This window comes from Sinocyclocheilus grahami, unplaced genomic scaffold (assembly GCF_001515645.1).
Source record: "Sinocyclocheilus grahami isolate Dianchi unplaced genomic scaffold, SAMN03320097.WGS_v1.1 scaffold383.1, whole genome shotgun sequence".
Classification (NCBI taxonomy): domain Eukaryota; kingdom Metazoa; phylum Chordata; class Actinopteri; order Cypriniformes; family Cyprinidae; genus Sinocyclocheilus; species Sinocyclocheilus grahami.
The window spans coordinates 1,134,987-1,157,512 of NW_015505562.1; the positions used below are offsets into that span (position 1 = coordinate 1,134,987).

Genomic DNA, 22,526 nt, shown 5'->3' on the forward strand with positions numbered 1-22,526 from the left:
TGCTCAGGATCTGTAAATCATTCGCCATCATCCTCAGTCATCTCTCCTTACTCCGTTTATGTGGTAAGTGAAATCGTATGTAGCCTACTGTAATGTAACCTGCTAGCAAGCAGCTAACCATGTCCCTTTAGTGGCTCGCGTTATTTTATTAGAACTCGTTATTTGCTTTCTGTGCCTTTCTGAATACAAACACAAACCCATCCCTGCACTTCACATCCCCTGCACAGCCTGGAACTTAACATTCATTTCCATGATCTGCCATTTTCGCTATTATCCTCGCTTGTTTCTTCACAATACCTGCAGAACTTCTGATGATTTGGCTGTGCAAGCCTAGAACATGGGTGGGTATATGCAAATGTTGGGGGCGTAACTATTAGTGATCCCGACTGTAACGTCACAGTCGGTGTTATGTTCTGATTCGCCTATTTTTCAGTGGTTTTGTGCATAGAAGGGGGAAACAATGGCGTTTGAGGCTCACGGTATGTCATTTCCATGTACAGAACTGTTATTATTCAACTATGCCAAGGTAAATACAGTTTTCCATTCTATGGCACCTTTAACTCTCACTTTTGATAAATGTAATGCATCTTGGCTGGGAAAAATATTACTTTATTTATAAAAAAAATCTTACTGGCCCCAAACTTATGAATGGTAGTGTATGCTTTAAAAGGGTATCACTACTTTATATTAGTTAGCTACTTTAACTGCTTAACATTACGAGTAGCTTGTAGCATCACATTACAGTTTCTACTTATCTTCTTCAGCACTGGCAAGCAGCAGTCATTCTTACCTATGGGGAGAGCAAGGTCCTTTTTCATGAGTGCAGCTGCACACACGCTTCCCAAATAGGCCAATTCCTTCTCCAGCTGAATAATTCCCTGAAATCACAGCCACATTTACATTACATTCAGATTTACAGCCACATGACAGATGCCTCAAATACATCACTATTCCTTTCTCTGGTCAAAAACCATCCGTAATTGAGATGCTAGTAGTGGTAAATATAAATGAACTTTATTTAGATGTCCAAGCTGAAACCGTTTCCACCCAGATTTCAATACACATTTGTTGTATGAACAACAGCACTGCTCATGTTTCTTTTCTACATATTTCTGTAAATGTTGAAATGCAAATTATGTAATTTGACAGTGCAAGGCCACATAGGGTAAAAAGTAGGGTTCCTCAAATGTTAATACTTAATTTCATGCATTGGGCTCAGGTTTAAGACACATTCATATTGAATTTCATACCTCATCAAGACCAGGGTTAAACTCATAACCAACAGCTACACATTTGAATCCATAGAAACAGGCTTTCTCGTCTTTCACATAATCTGATGCAGTTTCCAAAGAGAAGTGGGCTTCGTTACCTGATATTAGAGAAAGTAAATCAGTTAATGGGCGAGTCAGTGTAGCATAACTCACTTTGAATAATAATAAGGTGCAGGGTTATTATAGTTAATAAAAGAAAAACTACAACCATAAACATTGCCTTTACTTAAAATAAAAATAAATGTTAACTGAAAAAAATGAAGTAGAAAAAACTTAATGTACTAAAACAACGAAAGTTAAATACATTAAAACATAAAAAAACTAAGAAAATACAAAGATAAAAACTGATTTAAAATTTTCATTAAAAAAAATATAGCATCTCAGCAATACAAAAATATAACTGATAAGGTAGCATCTGTGCATATAATCTCAGACCTCACAGAGATAATATTCTAAAAACAATTCCAAAATCTTCCTGATTGGGATCTGGTGTTTATAAACCCTCTGTAGGACAAAATAAAGCTTTATCTGCTGAAAATGTAAAGACTCCCACTCAAGGGCCTTGAAGTGGTGTTAAGTAAACATTCTCAATAAATGGGCTCTTATTCATAACTGAACATCAACAAATACTGACACGTCAACAGCATGTTAATCAGCATGAAAGCATAAGTGAACATTTATAAAGCTCTGAATTTGGCTGTCTAGGACATCGCTGTTACCTGGCAGCACCAAGACAGCGGTGGGCCAGCCACTGGAGCCAGAGAACTTCTTGAGCTCGGTCCAGCTGTTGATGGTCTCGTGAACCAGAGATTTGGAGCCGAGCCCCGAGAAGTGCATCGATCGGCTGGGGATCAGGAGACGGAGGACATCTTCTGGCTGCGCTGTGCCACACTGAGGATCAAACTCAATGGTCACCCAGCGAACGCAGTCTGGGAAGGAAACCTGGAAACCAGCACAGGGAAATGTGATTAAACCACTCTCATTAACCCCTTAATTGTCAAAGATCGGCGACGGCCCCAGATTATTGTTGTTTCACGTTCACAGCACGTTAAAACGTCACACGTCATCACACTCTTACTTGATCTGGACAAACTGTGCATCAGTAGAAAGATTAAAGACGCTAGCTTTGATATTTGACCACTGTTTTGATAAATTACTAAACTACTGTCACTGTAACAATGTTTTATGTCAGGAGTGCAAAATAATAAATCCGTATGCGTCATATTTGGAATAGAAATTCACCACGCATTCATATTCAGTCACGTCTGCAGCGGTTTATTTGTGTTCACATAGCTTCACTGAACAGCGTCAATAAAGGCTTATATTCCAAAGATGCATATACATGGAGATATATAGACATATTTACATGTTTACTTCATATTTCTTCAGACAGAATCATAATTTCTATTCATTTTCCACTGATTTACGCGATCTGATGAAACTTAGCAGCTCCCTGGGCTGTCTCGGTGTGTTTACTCTTCTGTGCTCGCGCTGTGACTCAGAGAAACCTGATTCGTCCCGTCGCCTGGTCAATCTTATTACGTCTCATCCGGTCACAAGCTCCCCTGCTCTTCCGCGTTCATATCTGACCATAACAAACACAGAAAAGCCTCTGTACCCACGAAATAACCAAATAATAAACACACGATTACGATAGTATATGGTTTGTATGTGATTTTCTTGAGATTTGGGGTATTTTCATAACAATAAAGAATGTGTACATCTGAAAAGCTAATTTGTGCAGCGATATAATAGGCTATAAATAGCATATTTTAACAACAGTAAATGACCAAATTCCACATAAGATCGCAAAAGGAGATTATTAAATTTAAAGTGAGTTTTGTATAAAAGTGTATTATTAATGTCATAAATGGTCTTATGTGTTCCTGTGGCTCAGTGGTAGGGCATTGCGTTAGCAGCATAAAAGGTCGTGGGTTCGATACCCAGGGAACACACATACTGGTAAAAAAATGTATAGTCTGAATGCACTGTAAGTCGCTTTGGATAAAAGCACCTGCTAAATGCATAAATTATTATTATTATAACAATTATTAATTATTATGCAGCTTGATGCTAATGTTAGCTCTAATGCAGCTGCAGAACAGGTGCAATTATGCTTCACGATGTATTTTGTCAAAATAATTGACGTAAGGTGGCAAGAAAATGTTTTGTTGTATTTTTTTAGAAAGACTTTTGATAATAGGCGGGTAAATGTATATTGGGATCGAAGCGATGTGGCTTGGTAAACCTTGAAATGCCAGAATAAAGTCTATAATGGCTGAATAAAAATAAAAGAATAATGATAAAGGAATAATGAGGATTGTCTGTCATACCTGGCGGAGGTGTGAAAGGTTCGTCGAGTGAGAACAACAGAATCATGAATAGGGCTGGGTATCGTTCAAAAATTTTCGATATCGATACCGATATCTTGACTTCGATACCGGTTCCTGAACGATACTTTTTTCGATACCAATTTTATGAAATCTATTTGAACAAGATTACATTATCTAAAAAAAAAAAACTTTGGTTTTATTTTTCAGCTTGTTGATGTTTATACAGACTCAAAGGCCACTGCACAAAGGAACAAAATGTAACAAACAAAAAATCAGTGCAAATAGTTTTAATAAAGCTCAAATAGTCTTCAGTTTACACATCTGTTAGCTACATTTACACTAGTGCGTGTGACAGAATCACCTAGCTCAGACAGAATCATCATTTCTATTCATTTTCTACTGATTTACTGATGAGCATTAGCCGTTTCTAGCGCTGTCTGCCTGTGCTCTCTCTTCCATGATCGCTGCTCTGACTCAGAGGTTATAATATATTTCATTTCATCAACAATGCATGACCAAAACACACACGGCAATCGGAAGTTATTACAAAAACTTGATGGTGGTTTAAAGTGAGTTTCGAGTAAAAGCGGAATATAAATCTTATTTATCGTCTTATGCACAGGTTAAATTGGGATTTGTTATGTGTGTGTGGGGGGGCTCTATGGTATCGAGCTTATGTATGTATATATATATATATATATATATGTGTGTGTGTGTGTGTTGTGCATTTTGATTTCTCCTGGAGAGGCTGCGTGAGCCTCAGCAGCGCAACCTTATTCTGTCAATAGAATATAAAATTCAGTAGCTATATCCACTATTCGCCACTTAAAAAAATCACTTAATAAAATCAGAATAATATTGCGTTTTGGTGTTTACATAGTTATTTTTGGTTACTGATGTTTTAAGTAAGTGGAAAGCCGGCTTGAACGCAGTGGAAACGTCAGTACGACGAGGATCGTTTTCATTTTAAAACAAAAGCGCACCAGTGTAAATGTAGCCTTACAGCTACGGGGGCTGGGACGCATTCACACTAAATACTCACGTGTGAGCAACATCTCTGAGTGTCACAGTCGCGGACCGACTGTGCAGACCTATCGGTGTATTAGGCTATAGTAAGATACCACAAGCAGATTGCTCCGTACGTATTCGCATCGCTCTCGCGGATGTCAAACACTGATCGATCTGCACCTCACTGACGTTGACGAGATTAACTCCTTAGGTATCGAAATTTGGTACCGAACGACGAGACGTTTTTCGATACTCGATGGTATCGAGGCAATTCGGTCGGTGCCTAAAAAGTATCGAACTCGATACCCAGCCCTAATCATGAATGGGGCAGTTTGCCCGGCCAGACATGAGGCAATAGCATGCAGGAGAGCTTACAGAGAGCTTACTTTTTTATTAGCCTTCTCTAAAAACACACGACATGGTCTCACAAAATGTTTCATAAAATGCACAGTTTTAGAGATAATGCCCTCAGATTTGGAATGAAGCATGAGTAGACTTGTGGCTTTAGCTGCCCTCAGATTTGGAATGAAGCATGAGTAGACTTGTGGCTTTAGCTTCATTGGGTTTCTAAAAGCATTTACCACAGCAACAATTTTTATACATTTAAAAATATATATTTTTAATATTTTTATGTTTGAGCTTATATATATCTCTCTATTATCATAACAGTCTGAGTAATTCTGATTCTTGAACAGTAAACTTTGTAGTGTCAGTTTTGTGAACATATGTATCTAGTCAGAAAGACTCATGAGCAGCAACCTTTTTATTTTGGGTATGTCATTTGTGTCTCCATGCCAACAATGGGGGGTGACAGCAAAGGGGTTAAGGTACACTGGTCATACTGCATCTCAATTTGTAACAAGTTGACTGGATGATCTGGCTGGTTGTTTAGGGTGCAGCTAGGGAGTTGATAGGTTGTTCTGGGTGGTCTTTTAGGGTGTTGCTGAGGTGTTCATTGGGTGTTCTGGGTGGATGTTTAAGGTGTTGATGGGGAGTTGACTAGGTGTTCAGGGCGATTGTATAGGATGTTGCTGGGGAGCTGACTGGGTGTTCTGGGCAATTGTATAAGATGTTACTGAGGAGCTATTTGGGTGTTCAGGGCGATTGTATAGGATGTTGCTGGGGAGCTATTTGGGTGTTCTGGGCGATTGTATAGGATGTTGCTGGGAAGTTGATTGGGTGTTCTGGGCGATTGTATAGGATGTTGCTGGGGAGCTGATTGGGTGTTCTGGGCGATTGTATAAGATGTTGCTGGGGAGCTATTTGGGTGTTCTGGGCGATTGTATAGGATGTTGCTGGGGAGCTGATTGGGTGTTCTGGGCGATTGTATAAGATGTTGCTGAGGAGCTATTTGAGTGTTCTGGGCGATTGTATAAGATGTTGCTGGGGAGTTATTTGGGTGTTCTGGGCGACTGTATAGGACGTTGCTGGGAAGTTGATTCGGTGTTCTGGGCGATTGTATACGATGTTGCTAGGGAGCTGATTGGGTGTTCTGGGTGATCGTATACAATGTTGTTGGGGAGTTGATTGGGTGTTCTGGGCGACTGAATAGGGTGTTGCTGAGGAGTTAATTTGGTTGTTCTGGGCGACTGTTTATGGTGTTGCTAGGGAGTTAATTTGGTTGTTCTGGGCGACTGTTTAGGGTGTTGTTGGGGAGTTAATTTGACTGTTCTGGGCGACTGTTTAGGGTGTTGCTGGGGAGTTGATTAAAATTATTAGAAAAATGTGCATGAAAACCATTAATCAGTATAAGCGTATGAAACACAGTTCCCTACTATTTAAATCACAGTTTATGCCACCTTTGTGTCTTATTTAAAACTGTCAACATCTTTTTGAGCTGCATTAACATGTAATGACTGGTCAGCGTTTGTGGTTTTAAAAGTCTGACTACCTTTTTATGGTTATTAAGAATAATCAGTCAATGTTAAATGTCAAGTCCTGTAAGCAGTTTCTAAAGTGTTATGAGTGGTTGCTAGAGCATTGCTAAGTTATTCTAGCTAGTTGGCAGGGTGAAGTAAACAGGTTGCTAGATAATAAATAGCTAGATTTGCCCATATTCTGTTGAACGTCAAGAAACGAGAACTAATGTACCTTGTACTGGGTGACAGCAGCCTGCTTGTAGGGGTGATCACTCTCTATGACAGCATAATGATTTGAGGTGGTGCAAACTGATAGGCCCTGCTCCGGCTGGTTCCCAGTGGTGCTGTCTGTGGACTGGTTGGGATTGAAAGCGGGAGGGGCATATTTCTGGTTCAGGGCAGAAACAGCTGGAAGAAGTTCCTGCACCAAACCAAACACTTCCACCGCAGCCTAAGAGAAGACAACAATTAGAATTTTAAAACAGTTAGGGGTTGAGAAAGATATCATGAGAAAAAGGGAACTAACAATACTTGACTTGGCAGAGAAGACTGATCATTATCGCATCAAGAGCCAAGGTTGCTAATTACATGAAGAAAAACTCCCATACCTTAGGGACAGATGCAGCCACGGGACCAATGTATGCCAAAATAAGTGGAAGCAGCATTGAGAAAAGACTGGAGGAACTCAGGAGTTCTGGAATGTCTTCAACTGTAGAGACATCAGTAACATCAATCAATGTATATCCAACAGAGTAAATCTGAAATGTTAGCAGTCGGTAAGGTTTTTACATTTTTTGAAAGAAGCCCCTTGTTCACCAAGGCTGCATTTATTTTATATAAAAAATAAAAAAAACTTAAGATTGTAAAAACTACTTTGGTGTGTCTCATGATCCTTCAGAAATCTTTCTAATATGCTTTTTGCATATTTTTAGCATATGTTTTGCAGCTAAATATTTTTTGTAACATTAGAAATGTCTGCACTGTCACTTTTTTTTTTTTTTTTTTTAAAGGGGTGGTTGATTGCAATTTCACTTTTTTAGATAATTTAAAAGTGTGTATATTTTCCCCTATTTTTGTCTGCAATTTCCATTATTCTTAATGGTGATGGCTTATTTTATTAACATTGCAGTAATAAGAATAAGGTCATTTTTTCATTAGGTTAATTAAATGGTTATTTATCACAAATTAATGTTACAATGCAAAATGTTCATGTTTTAAGCAAAATATAATGTCTTCTCTATCATATGCGACCCTGGATCACAAAACCAGTCATAAGGGTCAATTTTTCGAAATTGAGATTTATAAATCAGCTTTCAGTTGATATATGGTTTGTTAGGATAGGACAATATTTGGCCGAGATACAACTATTTGAAAATCTGGAATCTGAGGGTGCTAAAACATCTAAATATTGAGAAAATCGCCTTTAAAGTTGTCCAAATGAAGTTTTTAGCGATGCATATTACTAATCAAAAATTAAGTTTTAATGTATTTACAGTAGTAAATTTACAAAATATCTTAATGGAACATCTTTACTTAATATCCTAATGATTTTTGGCATAAAAGAAAAATTTATAATTTTGACCCATACAATATATTTTTGGCTATTGCTACAAATATACCCCAGTGACTTAAGACTGGTTTTGTGGTCCAGGGTCACATATTAACAATAGCTCAACAAATGGTGTGAGTATGGTTTGGGACTATGCTTTTTTGCAACTAATAGCAGATGGGGAAGTTTGTAGGAAGCCTACAGAAGTGATCCTCACCGTCCACAGCAAAGGCCCTGTGGAGGAGGTCTTTGGCCGCCCGCACCACCACACTGACTACAGAAAGAGCACGACTGCAGTTCTTGTCCTCTTCATTGGCTTTGCTTAACAGCTGTGACTGCAGGTCACCATCATATTCACTCCTGTAACAAACAACCCGGATCAACAAGATGCAACATTTCATAAATACGATTTTTTTTAGGCAGTGAGAGGAATAAAGTACAGACCTGTAATAGAGAATCTGGGGGATCTGGCCTCTGGTCTGGTTGGTGCCATTGCTGCTCAGGCTGCAGGTGCTGAAGGTGAAGGTAACTCCATCAGAGCACTGCACGGTGGTCATGCCTCCATCCCCATTGGCTGTGCGGCTGCCATAGTTCCTCAGGCGGACAGCATATTTCACATTCTCCTGCAAGAGCAACAGGGTAGGAGTGAGTTTGTGCTGAAGTGAAGTTTATGCTTCGCGTGATTCATGTGTAAAATTCACAGCACCTTCAGAGGAACAGCTTTGTCCAGACGGATCTCAGCGATGTCACTGGGGGAGTCGTCAGTGCTGTAAGTGCCTTTGACCAGTTCTAGAGACGTCCATCTGTGGGAGTGGGCGGAATCTCCAGGGTGCTCCGTCTGAGCCTGATGAAATGGGAGAGATGGACAGAACAGGAACAGAAAAACAACAGGGTAAGACACTGGGACAACTCATTCACACACACTCTAACTTACAGGAACGGTTCCCCCAAAAACGAGTTTGTCTCAAACAGATTTGGCACCAAGAACCATATTTTGCAGAATATAAGTCACTTTTTTTTTTGCATGCATAGACATCATATCAGTTCTAGCACTGCTACCTTGACATCGCAGCCTATTCATCATCAAACAAAAATGCAGTCAACCAAACAGTTACATTTATAGTTACAACAGTTACATTTACAACATACAGTTTATTTTCCTTGTTTCAATCAATTTTAATCCCTATGTTTGCATTCTTTAATGTGGTAAAGTAGAAAAATGGGTGAAAACCTCAGCAGATGGAACTTTTTTTTTTCTTCAGAAAACACATGGACTACTTTTATGATACTTTTCTAGGACTATTTGGATCTTGACAGACATGTTCACAATAAACTGTTGTTGTATAGAAAGGAGCTGTGTGAAGAATAATCTTCCTTTTATGTTCCACCTTAAAAATAACAGCATGCAGGTATGGAATCATATGAGAGTGAGTAAATAATGACAGAACATTCATTTGTGTACAAACACTTCATTTAACAGTCAGAAGTCTAGCTTCCATGTAACATCAGGTGATGAATACAACAAAAGACTTACATCATCAGCGAGCACCTCCAGCTCGTACTCATGGATGCCTCCTCCTCCGTACACACAGAAACCCACCAGCACCACCCCTGGCTTGTCCATAGTGAAACAGATGGCATCGGGGGAGCCATTCCCCGTGTTCCAGCTGCGGCCCTGGCTGGTCTTGGTGAAGCGGTTGGGGGTGGACTTCACAGAGTGCAGGGAGTTCAGCCCGTCCACCTGCACAACAATAAAGAAGTTTCAAAAGTGTAGACAAGAACTTACATTTAGTGTAGAGTCATTGCAGCACATTAAAGGTTAAAGTTGTGTAATTTTGGGGTGAACTGTCCCTTTAAGATGAAGTGTCACTTCTTTTCCCAGCAGGTGGCAGCAGGCCAGATAACTGAGGGAGGATGTTTATGTGATTGAACAGGAGACTCCATGAGAACCGCCACCTACAACCATGCTTTTCCTGTGCTACTGCCAACAGCAGAAACTGGATGCCATTTGTGCAACTCTATTAGTGATTTGTATTTCACCTTTGGAAACGGACAGTGTTAAAGAGAAGTAAAGCAGCTGTAAAGCTCTTCATAACGTACTCTAATAGGAGCATGACATGCCAGTTGCTATGGCAACGAGCCAATGGCCTTTTCTGAAGCGGCCGGAAGAGAAATGGACTGCAGCAGACTGTTGTGGTCCGGTGGAAGACACACCTGTGCACATGACTCAGTTTCATGAATCCTGCATGAGCAGGCCGACATGGAATCTGCACGCTTTACATTTGTATACTGATTTTTAGAAAAAATATACAGAATTCAAAGGATTTAAACAGGGTAAAATGTTTAACGAAGATGGAGTAGTACAGTCTTGTTGACCAGATTACAAAATATGTAATAAAAAAAAAGTCTAGGTACTTCTTCAAATCAAATCAAATGATTAAATGAAATTAAATATCAGTCTTTCTACAACAATAGTATCATATACAGATATTCAAGGGCAGGCTTTAAGATGGTTTAGATCCTACCTGTCCGATCGCTACCACATTGTTTATTTAAACGGGGAGTCATCTCAATTATCACCAGTAAAGTATGGAGTGCCACAAGGATCTGTCCTAGGTCCTCTGCTATTTTCAATATACATGTTACCCCTTGGTAATATTATTAGAAAATACGAAATTAGTTTCCATTTCCATTTAAATTGTTAATTATACTTTACTATATCATTAAAAATATATAAATATTTGATTATTTTTTAAAGGGGTCATATGATGCGATTTCAATATTTCCTTTCTCTTTGGAGTGTTGCAAGCTCTTGGTGCATAAAGAAGATCTGTAAAGTTTCAAAGACTAAAGTCTCAAATCCAAAGAGATATTCTTTATAAAAGTTAAGAATCAGCCACACCTACCTAAAACAGCTCGTTCTAACACGCCCCCACATATCTACGTCGCTATGTGGGAAGATTTGCATAACGCCGCCCAAATGTTCACGCAAAGAAAGAAGGCGTAACTTTTATTCTCGCTGTAGTATTGTTGTTGCCGCCGCCATGTCATGAAGGCACTGTGTTTCGTTGTGAAAGCGAAACTACTTTGTTTGGCCTTCTAAAAGAGGACGATATCTGCTTCGTCATACCTGGAGCTGAGCCGTGCTGGTCGCTGAGGAAATACAACAACTTTGCTCTGTGGATCACTGGATCGGCTTTCACCGTGGACGAAGCAGAGTCGAGCCTGGGGTCGTCACATGTGGTTGCCGCAAGCCCGCTGCCTCTGCTCACTCTAGCCCTCCGGCCATTCCTCACTGTAGCCCCCGGCCTCTGCTCACTCAAGGCCGCGCGGTGTGTGACGCTGTGTTTTGTTGTGAAAGCGAAACTACTTTGTTTGGCCTTCCAAAAATGGACACGACTAGAAATCAGTGGTTAAGTTGTATTTACAACACTGTTTCAGAACACTTCAACCCAAATATTCAGATGTGTGCAGCACATTTTATGGAGCACTGTTTACTGATCCTGGTAGAGTAGCCTACAATGCCGGCTGTTCTGACTCGAAGACTGTAAGTACGTTTTCATATTTAAAGAGTTTTTATATTTTTTATATTTAAAGCAAGTTTTTTGGGCAGTGTAGAATAGGGTTTGTTGTTTGTCATTTCTCCGATCACAAATGCAGACATGGTTTTATACTTACGCGGCGCGATGCAACGCGTAAAAAGACAGTATAAGTCATTATAATCCATAATTATGTCCCCACTGGATGCAACGAATCCCTCGTTTATAATGGGTTAGGGATGGAACGATTACCGGTTTCACGATAAATCACGATAAAATGCCCTGACGGTCAGTATTATCGTTTAAAATGTAATTATCATCAAAACCGTATTTGATTATCACGATTTTGAAAACTCACGGTAAATCCTGTCCAGCCAGCATCAGTCTGACGCAAAAGCAGCATGCAATGTTGTTGTTGTTGTTTTTTTGCAGGAGACGAAATGGCGGAAGGCAGTGACAGCGCTCGGGAGATTTTTCAGCCATCCAAGAGGACCAAATCGGTGGTCTGGTCGTATTTTGGCTTTTACAAGAGTCCTGAAGGCAATTTAATCAAGGACGGTCACCCTGTCTGCTGATCTTGCAAGAAGAAAGTCGCTGCAAAAGGGGGAAACGCATCAAATTTGCTCAGTCATCTTCGTGACCACCACCCACTGTTATATAGCAAATGCAAGGTAACTTTTACCTCAATACCAAAACTAACTGGGCAAATAATTGGACAAAAAATATTGATTCGAGATTAAATATTTCGTTATCTCACTTGTAATTACCGAAAGCTTCCGCGAAGAAAAGTTCTCAGCAAGTGGCTTTGAGCCAAGACGAACGAACGTTCAAACTATAAGGTTGACATTTAAGGGATAATGTATTGTATATTCATAGTTAACTTATGAATATTTTTTTTGTTTACCTAAAATAATATATAAATACGGGGATATGAAATATTGAATTGAGATTAATGTTTTGAAATCTTATAAATCCATTATGAACAGTGTACAAAACAATCGTCAGGACAATATGATCACTACAGCAAAATTATAGTAGCATTAATACCAAGCGGCAACCTCCCCCTCTCTCTCGTGAAGCCAACAAGGAAGTGACTTAAACTGTAATTCATCGACTGGCCGCAAAAGGGAGTCAATCCCATAGACTCCCCATGTTAAAATGCCCAACTTTACAGCAGAAAAAAACATGTTTACAGCCTGGTTCAAAAAATTATTTTGGTTTATATAGCTAATTTTGCCCTTCATGACAACTGTGAGGGGGGTGAATTTTTTTTATAAGTCATCCGTTTAAATTATATCAAGCCTTTAAGTTCTGCATAATTAAGGGCGTGGTCACTTGAGTGACAGGTGGACTGCTGCTGCTGTCACCACCGTCGCGCTAGGTGGGTGTGGTTTCAGCAACTAGCTCCCGCCTTTTTGCCCAATTACGATGATCCAGGAGTGATGCGCTGCCAAGATGGCGACGGCTGGCTCTGCCCACTTTGAGCTTCAAAAACCTCTTCAGGAACCTACGGGTGACGTCACGGACACTACGTCCATGTTTTTATACAGTCTATGATTAATACTAAATTCCTCTGATTTAATTTTCAATACAATCAAAAACTGAGACGCAAGACGGCAAGCTGCATTTGAATGAAACGAGAGAGCACGTCCGCACCTCTGCGGTGATACAAGAGACATGGGGCGAATTCCAAACAGAAGTGAGCATCCCTATGCACTACTCCCTTCGAAGGGCAGAGCCCTTGAAGTGTGTTCTTTGAAGGGTGCAGGGCATTACTGTCTCTTATAAGCATTTGAAACTCCCTTGGCAAAGGGAATGACTGACCAAATGTTACCTTGACAACGCTGCGCATGCGTGCAGCATTCAGTACTCCATAAACACATTTCATTACACCAAATAATATTATTTTTAGCATATCATCATATGACCCCTTTAAATATTATATTTTAAAAAATATTTTAATAATATATTAAATTTTTTTTATCTCTCTCTCTCTCTCACACACACACACACACAACCGTACATAGTATGACATGCAGGTTTTTCCAACCCTCTGCACATACAATAAAAAATGACAATAAAAATAACAGAAATAAAATATGAAAATGTACACAAGTCAGAATTAAAGTGATTTAAATTGTATTATATAAAAATGTACCGGTTCAGGGTCCAAAGAAACTGGGGGAAAGCTTAAATATACAAATGTATTAATAAATATAAATATATTACAATTAACTATATTAAATATAAATATTATCATTTAATTTATTTAAAATATATTTAATTTAAATTGAATAATACATTGTCTTAATTAATTATATTAATAATATATGAATATTTTATCTTTGCAAATTTATATAATATAATATATATATATATATATATATATATATATATATATATATATATATATATATATATATAAAAATATATTTGCATAGATCTATCTTTATGTTTATATCATTTTATAAACTTCATTTTAATATAAACCTTTTAAATAAAGGGACAGGGATGTTTAGAATAATCCGGACGTGCAAATCTTTCTGTGGAGCTCTCTGGATACAGATTCTGTGTGGGATTCTGCCCATGAAGGACAAAGAGACGAGAAAGAGTGTGTGTGTGTGTGTGTGTGTGGAAGTGAGGAATGAGAAGGAAGCGGGAGATTTGTCCTCCTAACCTCAGAGCCGAGAGCAGAGGCGGTGAGCTCACTGACGATACTGGCCAGCAGGCCGCAGGTGTTGGACACCAGATGAGGAGAAAAGAGCTCAACCTCCTTCCTCAGACTCTTCCTCACAGGAAGCACCACAATGACAAGCATCTTCTCCAGAACCTCCCGGAAAGTCGTCATGCCCATGAGATTCTCTTCCGTCTGATACGATAAAGAGAACTTTGTAAATGCCAAGGCTGATAAACATTAATAAAATTTGAAAGATGAAGGGACGTTAGTACTCACGTGGCTGAGCTTCTCCATGTGTGCCACCAGCAAGGGGAAGCGGTGAGCGAGGGCAGAGTCGTTCTCAGTGCTGACCTGCTTGACGAGGGAACGCAGCAACACCTCCCCGTCATACGCGATGGGCAAGACGGAGGTCAGCTTGACCGACGTGTTACACAGTGCTGACATCACCGCGGCCAGCAGACGGCTGCTCGACGTGCGGAAGTTCGCCTCTTGAATGTCCTGGAGGACGACATGAAGGTCAATGTTATGATCAGTAGAGCCTCTGCTGCATCTAACCGGACTGTGTCTGATACCAGCAAAGTGATGAATGTATTGCTCAGAAATTTTAAAAATAAAATATATGGAGGCTGTGCCTCTTTTTCTGAGAATCTCTTTGATTTAGTGTGCCATTGGAGATATTTTCGAGCTCAAATTCATCAGCTCTAAATCTGTCAAGAGGTTCATTTGCAGTGTGGGCTGGGAACTGAGAGTGGTTCAGCTGAAAAAGCATCTCTGTTAAAGAGGCTCTGTAGGTGAATATCACAAAAACATATCTAGTTCACATTTCAGTCCCCCCAAAATATAAGAACTTAAAAAAAAAAAAAAAGCTTAATCAAATTGCAAAATTGTAAATATTCCCCCATATATTAACAATATAAAATATACATGAAAATATGAATCATAATTACAATATAATAATAATGACAATGACAAAAATAAAATGTAGACATTTACAAAATAGCATAATAGTTCATATATAGAAAAATGACAGGCATAGGTTACGCTACATGTATCCTAAATATATATAAAAATACATATATCTATTAAAATTATATCTTGCATTGTTTTTATTTTATTTTTTCATATTTTTATTACAAGTATGCACATTTCCCAACAAATAGAGAACAATTTAATTGAGTTTTGTATTTCACATTACAAAAACAGTACATTAACAAAGAACCACTTTTTACATGTTAAAACAATAAATCATTATTTGGTTTTGCATTAGAATAAAAAATATATATATTACATTTTAGATTGTAAATTATTTGGGGGGGGGGGGGGGGGTGATTTTATTAATTGTCATGAAAAAATTTCAGTGAAAAACAATAATGGCCTTAATTTGATTTAGCTCAAATTTAATTGATTTTTATTTTTATTTTTATTTTGGGTGAAATTCTTGACAAGTTTATTATTTTGCTTCATTCATTTATGATTTACAGATTAGAAATGAGGCCACATCAGTCATCTGCTGACTTAAGAACAACAAGCCGAAGTGTTTGGTGGTGGTGATTACCTGGTCCAGGCAGTTGAGCAGGTCGCAGAGGCAGGCCCACTGCAGGGCCGGAGTCGGGTAGAACGAGTGGAAGCAGGCGGTGAAGGTGTTGTGGCACTCTTGTAGCACGGCCTCCAGCAGCGTGAGGGGTTGACTCAGATACCCTTGCGGGTCGTTGTCCAGCTTGGTCAGGCAGTTGTCCATCCCCTCTGACAGGATCTTCTTCAGGAGGCTACGAGTCTTTCCTACACACTCCGCCAGCTTGCTGGACTCCTCCACAACCGCTTTGGTACTGGCTAGATAGGAGACACAAACCGGCATTATAAGACACAATGTGGACCAGACAGTATGACGACAGTCAAAGGACTGGATCCTTGTGCAAGATTTTTTTAAAGGGGTCATATGATGTTGCTAAAAAGAACATTATTTTGTGTATTTGGTGTAATGAAATGTGTTTATGCGGTTTAAGGTAAAAAAAAAAAAACATTATTTTCCACATACTGTACATTATTGTTTCTCCTCTATGCCCCGCCTTTCTGAAACGCGTCGATTTTTACAAAGCTCATCGGTCTGAAAAGCGAGGTGTGCTCTGATTGGCCAGCTATCCAGTGCGTTGTGATTGGCCGGATACCTCAAGCGTGTGACGGAAATGTTACGCCCCAAACCCTATTGTGATGCCCTGTCCGGCCGGAGCGATGAGACAAAAACATTAAAACCCATTACAAACGATGCATTTGTTGCATTCAGTGGGGACATAATTACAGATTATAATGACTTATACTGTCTTTTTACGCGTTGCGTTGCATCCTCAGCGACCAGCACGGATCAGCTCTAGGCATGACGAAGCAGATATCGTCCTCTTTTGGAAGACCAAACAAAGTAGTTTCGCTTTCACAACGAAGCACACAGCGTCTTCACGACATGGCGGCGGCGGCAGCAACAATACTACAGCGAGAATAAAAGTTACGCCTTCTTTCTTAGCGCAAACATTTGGGCGGCGTTATGCAAATCTTCCCACATCCTGACGTAGACATGTTGGGGGCGTGTTAGAACGAGCCGTTTTAGCTAGGTGTGGCTGACTCTTAACTTTTATAAAGAATATCTCTTTGGATTTGAGACTTTAGTGTTTGCAACTTTACAGATCTTCTTTATGCACCAAGAGCTTGTAACACTCCAAAGAGAAAGGAACAAATGAAATCGCATCATATGACCCCTTTAAAACTTTTTAAGGCAAAGTAAAGGAGTGCACTGAAGGGAACACAATACTTCAATATGTTCTCATAATGTAAATGTCTAGGTAGCAGAAAATGAGTTCTACATTTATTTACGCTTTGATTTGAACGAAAACAAATTATCTGTGTGGTGCTGCTGATATGCTGTTTGCGTTCAGTAGATCCTCTCCAAATTTTTTAATGAACTCGTTATTTTTATTTTCTTTGAAAGAATTCTTTCAAAAAGTATTATTTGCGCTTTGCAAAATTGAAGGTAAGCCACTGATGCCACATGGACTGTTTTACCGATGTCCTTACTACGTTTCTGGGTCTGGGAACATTGCAGTTGCGTTGCTGTCTATGGGAGGGTCAGAGAGCTCTCAGATTTAATTAAAAATATCTTAATTTGAGTTCCGATGATGAACGAAGGTCTCACGGGTTTGGAACGCCATGATGGTGAGTAATTAATGACAGACATTTTTGGGTGACTAACCCTTTAACAAATAGTCTTTACGGAATAGTCTAAAAAAAAAAAACATCTTTAACACTTGCCAAAAGCTGTCTTCCTCTTAATTACATGTTCTTAAAGGCCTAGCGTGACATGAGACCCTGACAATCAATATAGACTACATCTGTAACTCAAGGGAACTCCACTTGTGACATCGTCAGTCTGACTCAAGTGACAGCAAAGATTCAGTGTATAACAATAAGTGTGACAAGGTCTTGTACTACAGTGTCAAGAGAGTGACAGCAGGGCTCAAAATCAATGTGAATTAGGTCGGCATCACATTAACTGGTTTTTCAGCCAATAGCTTCACTTATACAGTCACTGGAGTAACAGAATGAGTGAAAGTGGCCTGTCTTGAGTGCAAGATTTCAGCAAAAATAATGAGATGTGCCCTACAAAATCCATGCTGTTTCCAAACAGCTAGTGGGGCGCCACTGTAACATCCTTTAAATGTGAGCAGAAATGGTGTATAATACCAGAAATGGGGAAGATCTCGCAGATGTAGACGCGCAACAGTCGCAGGCAGCAGGTGCCCACAAACCGCAGGCGCTCCAGGTCCAGGAGGGTGGCTGTGAATTGGAAGCCTTTGAGGCCCCTCAGCTCCTCCACCCCCAACACCAGCGTGGTCCAGCTCCAGTGCAGGACACTCAGCAGAGACTCGAAACAGTCCTGGGACAAGATCAAACACACACAACTGGGAAATGAACCAAGGATCTGACCTATTATTAACTTTAACTTGTTCGTTTGACTGCACAAAGCGGATAGGCCGCATGGAAAAAAGCAGTCAAGGGATTTCCTTAAATAACAAGCAATAAAACACACTGAAATACAAACCCTTTAGAATTGGCTGCTGCGTATCTGTTGCTTGCCAATTTCTTCTTTTTTTTTTCTTTTTTTACAGGCATAAGGATATTATATGGAAATTCAAACTAGTGTTGCTACCATATCCATTTCAGTAAACAGCAGGTCAAAATATCAGCATGAGTACATTTATGGGTCAATGACTAACAAGGTTACTAGAGATGAAAAGGAGATCTAATATATCTAATAATCTAATATAATATATATAATATCTCATTTAAAATATGTGCCAAGTTTTAGGTATATTTATGACTATATATTATGCATAGTTGTCTATTTATGTGTATATTTATGTTTCAAAACTTTTTGAAAAACATTTAAACAAATTTCAACCAAATATGGATTCTATACGGCAACCATCAAGTAAAAAGTAATAGAACATTTTCTGTACACCCTGAATACATGTGAGTGTACCAATTTGTACTATATTTAAAAATTATTTTCAAAATATAAGTCCAAAAATAATTTCCACAAAATTCATGAAATTTTGAATCACATATTTTTTTTATGTTTTCTTTTGGTTTTTCCATTTAACAACCCTGCCATGAAAAAAAGTCAATTTATACATTAAGTTGACTGATATATTATATATATATATAATATATCATTAATTTATTATGTTGGTTCATTTGGCAAAATCATTTTATATTATATTAAATTTAAAAATTAATTATACAAAACTGCTTCACTGCTTGTTAAAAAAACTATTCAAGATTTGCAGACTTTATATTAAAAACAAGACTGTTACACCACTTAGACACTTAAGTTCAAAATATCACACAAAATATTAAACAATTTTAACTCATTCACCCGGTTCTATATTTGTATTTCTATACTGTAGAAATATCTAAATTGCATATTGCATGTTAGGGATGCTCCGATCCGCCTTTTTCCCCGCCGATAACGATTCCGATACCTAGGGTTCGGTATTGGCCGATACCGATACCAGTTACGTTTTTTTCCCCCCCCATTTAAATAAATGTAGAATTTATATATCTCTGTGTGTGGAACTGATAATGATTCTTTCACAATCTACTAGATACAGACTACTTCATTATAAAGAAAAATAAAATAAACAAATATGAAAAAATATAGGCCTATGTATATTTATAATCTATGACAAAAATGTATCATAAACTAGGTTAGTGGATAATTCGGCAGCAAAAGTTATTCTAGAAAAATCAGTGCACAATAATTTTAGAAATCCAAACATTTAGTGAAAAAACAATATTTTGTGGGAAACAAATAAAAGTGTTGCACTAAATATGGTAAAATGTTACACATTGTTATTTGTATTATAAAATCCATTCATTAAATACATTCATATATATGTTTAAGTATATACTATAAAATTAAAATACATTTATTTTAAATGTATAGCATATTTTTTAATAAGACAACAACATATGATAGACACCTACAAGCCACTTCTTCTGTGTTCTTCTGTGCCACCTCTGTAGTACAAATGTATTTCTTAAATACTGATTTCATTTGATTGGTAACTTATTCTTATTCTACTTTTTTTCATTAGAAATGTTAAAAAGCTTATAAATATATATTTTTGAATTGGACATAAAAGATTACATACTTTTAATAAAGTTAGAAAAAATGTCATTACAAAGGTAAAAACAAAATTCCCTATAAATCACTTTAAGGAATCAAATGTCACCTCGTAATGGGAAGGTTCATTTTTGATTATTGATTAGAAGGTGCTCCTACATTTTTTAAATTAGGAGCACAAGTGCTCCTAAAAAGAAGTAGAGCCCTGTATATATACATGTATTTATTTATATGTTCCCCCTACCCTGTATTTTCATATGAACTGTATTGCATTTTAAGGAAATTATTAGATCTGGAAAAAACATTAAGCTTCACATTATAGGCCCATAAGCACTCAGTGTGTTTTTGTACACATACCACAGACACGGTCCTGGCGAAAGAACGCTTGAGGATGTGCACAGGCTCACTGGTCTGCTGCTTTCCTTTGGATGCGTTACCATCATTAGAGGGCAACCTGTAAAAAAAACAGAACAAAACGGGCATGTGAAAGAAAGAATACTCCTGATACACCAATGTCACGAGTGCAGAACTGAAATTCCTCATGTACCTGTACAGCAGCTGAGGTATTTGTCCAGCATTCACATCAGTACCGTTGTTTGATTTCTTCGAGCTCTTGAACTGAAAGACCACACTGCAGGAGAGAGTTCTTGATTATAATTATCGTCTTTACAGAATTATCATGCTTTAATGATCACATAATCCCAGTAATGCGTGTGTTTGTACCCGTCATCAGTGGTGATGGTGGCCTGGCCGTGGGAGCCGCAGTCACTGCTGGGTCCAGACACACGAGCCCACGCCACATACCACCAGCCCAACTGCAGCAGCACAGGCTCATCGAACATCATAGCGTACTTCTCCCTGCACACACCAAACAAAACATCAAAATCACATCAGTCTTTACGAGCCAGTTTAGCTTAATGTCTTTTAATCAGCTGGTGTTTTGGTGATTTTTAACAGATGTAAGAAGTCAGTTCGCTTCATGTTCAGTAACAACAGATGCAGCTCAAATGTTTCACGAATACACATGAAAAAAAAAAAAAAAAAGTGCAACCATACAATTTGCCTTCATTTTGAACAGAATATCTATCATCTAAAACTAATCAAATCTATATAATACTACAAAACAAAAAAAACTTACAAATTACATTTAAAATGAAGAAGGATGCCCTGGAAACTAACTTAAGTTGAAATATTAAAATTACTTTAAAAAAAAAAAAAAAAAAAAAAGAAACATTTTAAAGCTAAATTGAAATTGTTAATCAAAAACTAATAAAAACGACAAAAGCACATTTTAAAATTACTAAAACATAAAAAAGAATAAAACGAAAATATAAAAATAAACCTCACTCAAAATATTAATAAATACTGTTATAGCTATGTATTATAGAAACAACAGTATTTGTTATACTCATTTATTAACAGTATTTAGTTATGCATCTTAAATGTAAAGCACACTTGAGCTATGAAAAGGTGCAATAAAATTAAATGTATTATTTTTAGAATAGTATATAAATACTACTAAAATAACATTTATATTTGCCCATTTTAAATTGAAATTAAACAACAACAAAAAAACTAATAACAATGACAAAAGTACATAGCAAAATGACCAAAACGTAAAAAATAAATAAATAAAATTGACAAATTGAGAATATATATAAATACTATAATAGTATATAAACAACACAATAACAACACATACATTTGCCCATTTTAAGATTGGCCCTGTTGGCTTATGTACATACACGTAATTATAGCAATTATGTATCAATTATCCTCTAGATATAGAGCAAAAATGAAATGATATATGTGACCCTGGAGCACAAAACCAGTCTTAAGTCGCTGGGGTATATTTGTAGCAATAGCCAAAAATACATTGTATGGGTCAAAATTATTGATTTTTCTTTTATGCCAAAAATCATTAGGATATTAAGTAAAGATATTTTGTAAATGTCCTACCGTAAATATATCAAAACTTATTTTTTGATTAGTAATATGCATTGCTAAGAACTATATTTGGACAACTTTAAAAGCAATTTTCTCAATATTTAGATTTTTTTGCACCCTCAGATTCCAGATTTTCAGTTGTATCTCCCAAATATTGCCATATCCTAACAAACCATACATCAATGGAAAACTTATTTATTCAGCTTCCACATGATGTATAAATCTAATTTCGAGAAACTGACCCTTATGACTGGTTTTGTGGTCCAGGGTCACATATTTTTGGATGGTACTGATATGTATAGCCTTACCGAGCAGCACAGTCGTATGCCAGAACATCTGTCTCAGCCAGCAGGTCTCCATCAGTCTCGTGGTCTCCTCCATCTGGCCCAAGCTCAAACAGCTGCAAACACAATCACAGCTCTCAATCACAAACTCGTGAGAATTAAGTGGGCTATGGAGACACTTAGATAGCACCTGACCTTGATTTTTGCAGTGTACTCCCCTCGGCCACCAAAAAGCCCCAATCCTCCTAATAAGATGTCAGCATCGGCGCAGAAGCGGATGGCCTCCACTGAGTGGGCACTGTAACCCCAGCCTCCTCCGTGACCTAGAGAAAACAACAATCAAACAAATGCAACCCGACTAAAAACTGTACTAAATTTAGCAAAC

At 38.0% G+C, this 22,526-nt stretch overlaps 1 protein-coding gene across 1 annotated transcript in view; it reads right to left on the bottom strand.

The window, feature by feature from the left end:
• The window catches only part of LOC107549904 (E3 ubiquitin-protein ligase MYCBP2-like), a 142,071-nt gene that overhangs the window by 53,533 nt on the left and 66,012 nt on the right, over positions 1–22,526 (bottom strand). Inside the window, exons 23-40 of the mRNA XM_016231090.1 lie at positions 22,337–22,464; positions 22,166–22,257; positions 20,634–20,768; positions 20,458–20,541; positions 20,268–20,364; positions 17,966–18,158; positions 15,792–16,066; positions 14,513–14,734; positions 14,237–14,428; positions 9,555–9,761; positions 8,727–8,864; positions 8,465–8,643; positions 8,238–8,380; positions 7,080–7,180; positions 6,704–6,922; positions 1,991–2,213; positions 1,251–1,369; positions 791–878 (exon numbers count right to left, since the gene is read on the bottom strand). Of these exons, the coding sequence (XP_016086576.1) occupies positions 791–878; positions 1,251–1,369; positions 1,991–2,213; positions 6,704–6,922; positions 7,080–7,180; positions 8,238–8,380; positions 8,465–8,643; positions 8,727–8,864; positions 9,555–9,761; positions 14,237–14,428; positions 14,513–14,734; positions 15,792–16,066; positions 17,966–18,158; positions 20,268–20,364; positions 20,458–20,541; positions 20,634–20,768; positions 22,166–22,257; positions 22,337–22,464 (2,835 nt within the window). The remainder of the gene's footprint in view (positions 1–790; positions 879–1,250; positions 1,370–1,990; positions 2,214–6,703; positions 6,923–7,079; positions 7,181–8,237; positions 8,381–8,464; positions 8,644–8,726; positions 8,865–9,554; positions 9,762–14,236; positions 14,429–14,512; positions 14,735–15,791; positions 16,067–17,965; positions 18,159–20,267; positions 20,365–20,457; positions 20,542–20,633; positions 20,769–22,165; positions 22,258–22,336; positions 22,465–22,526) is intronic.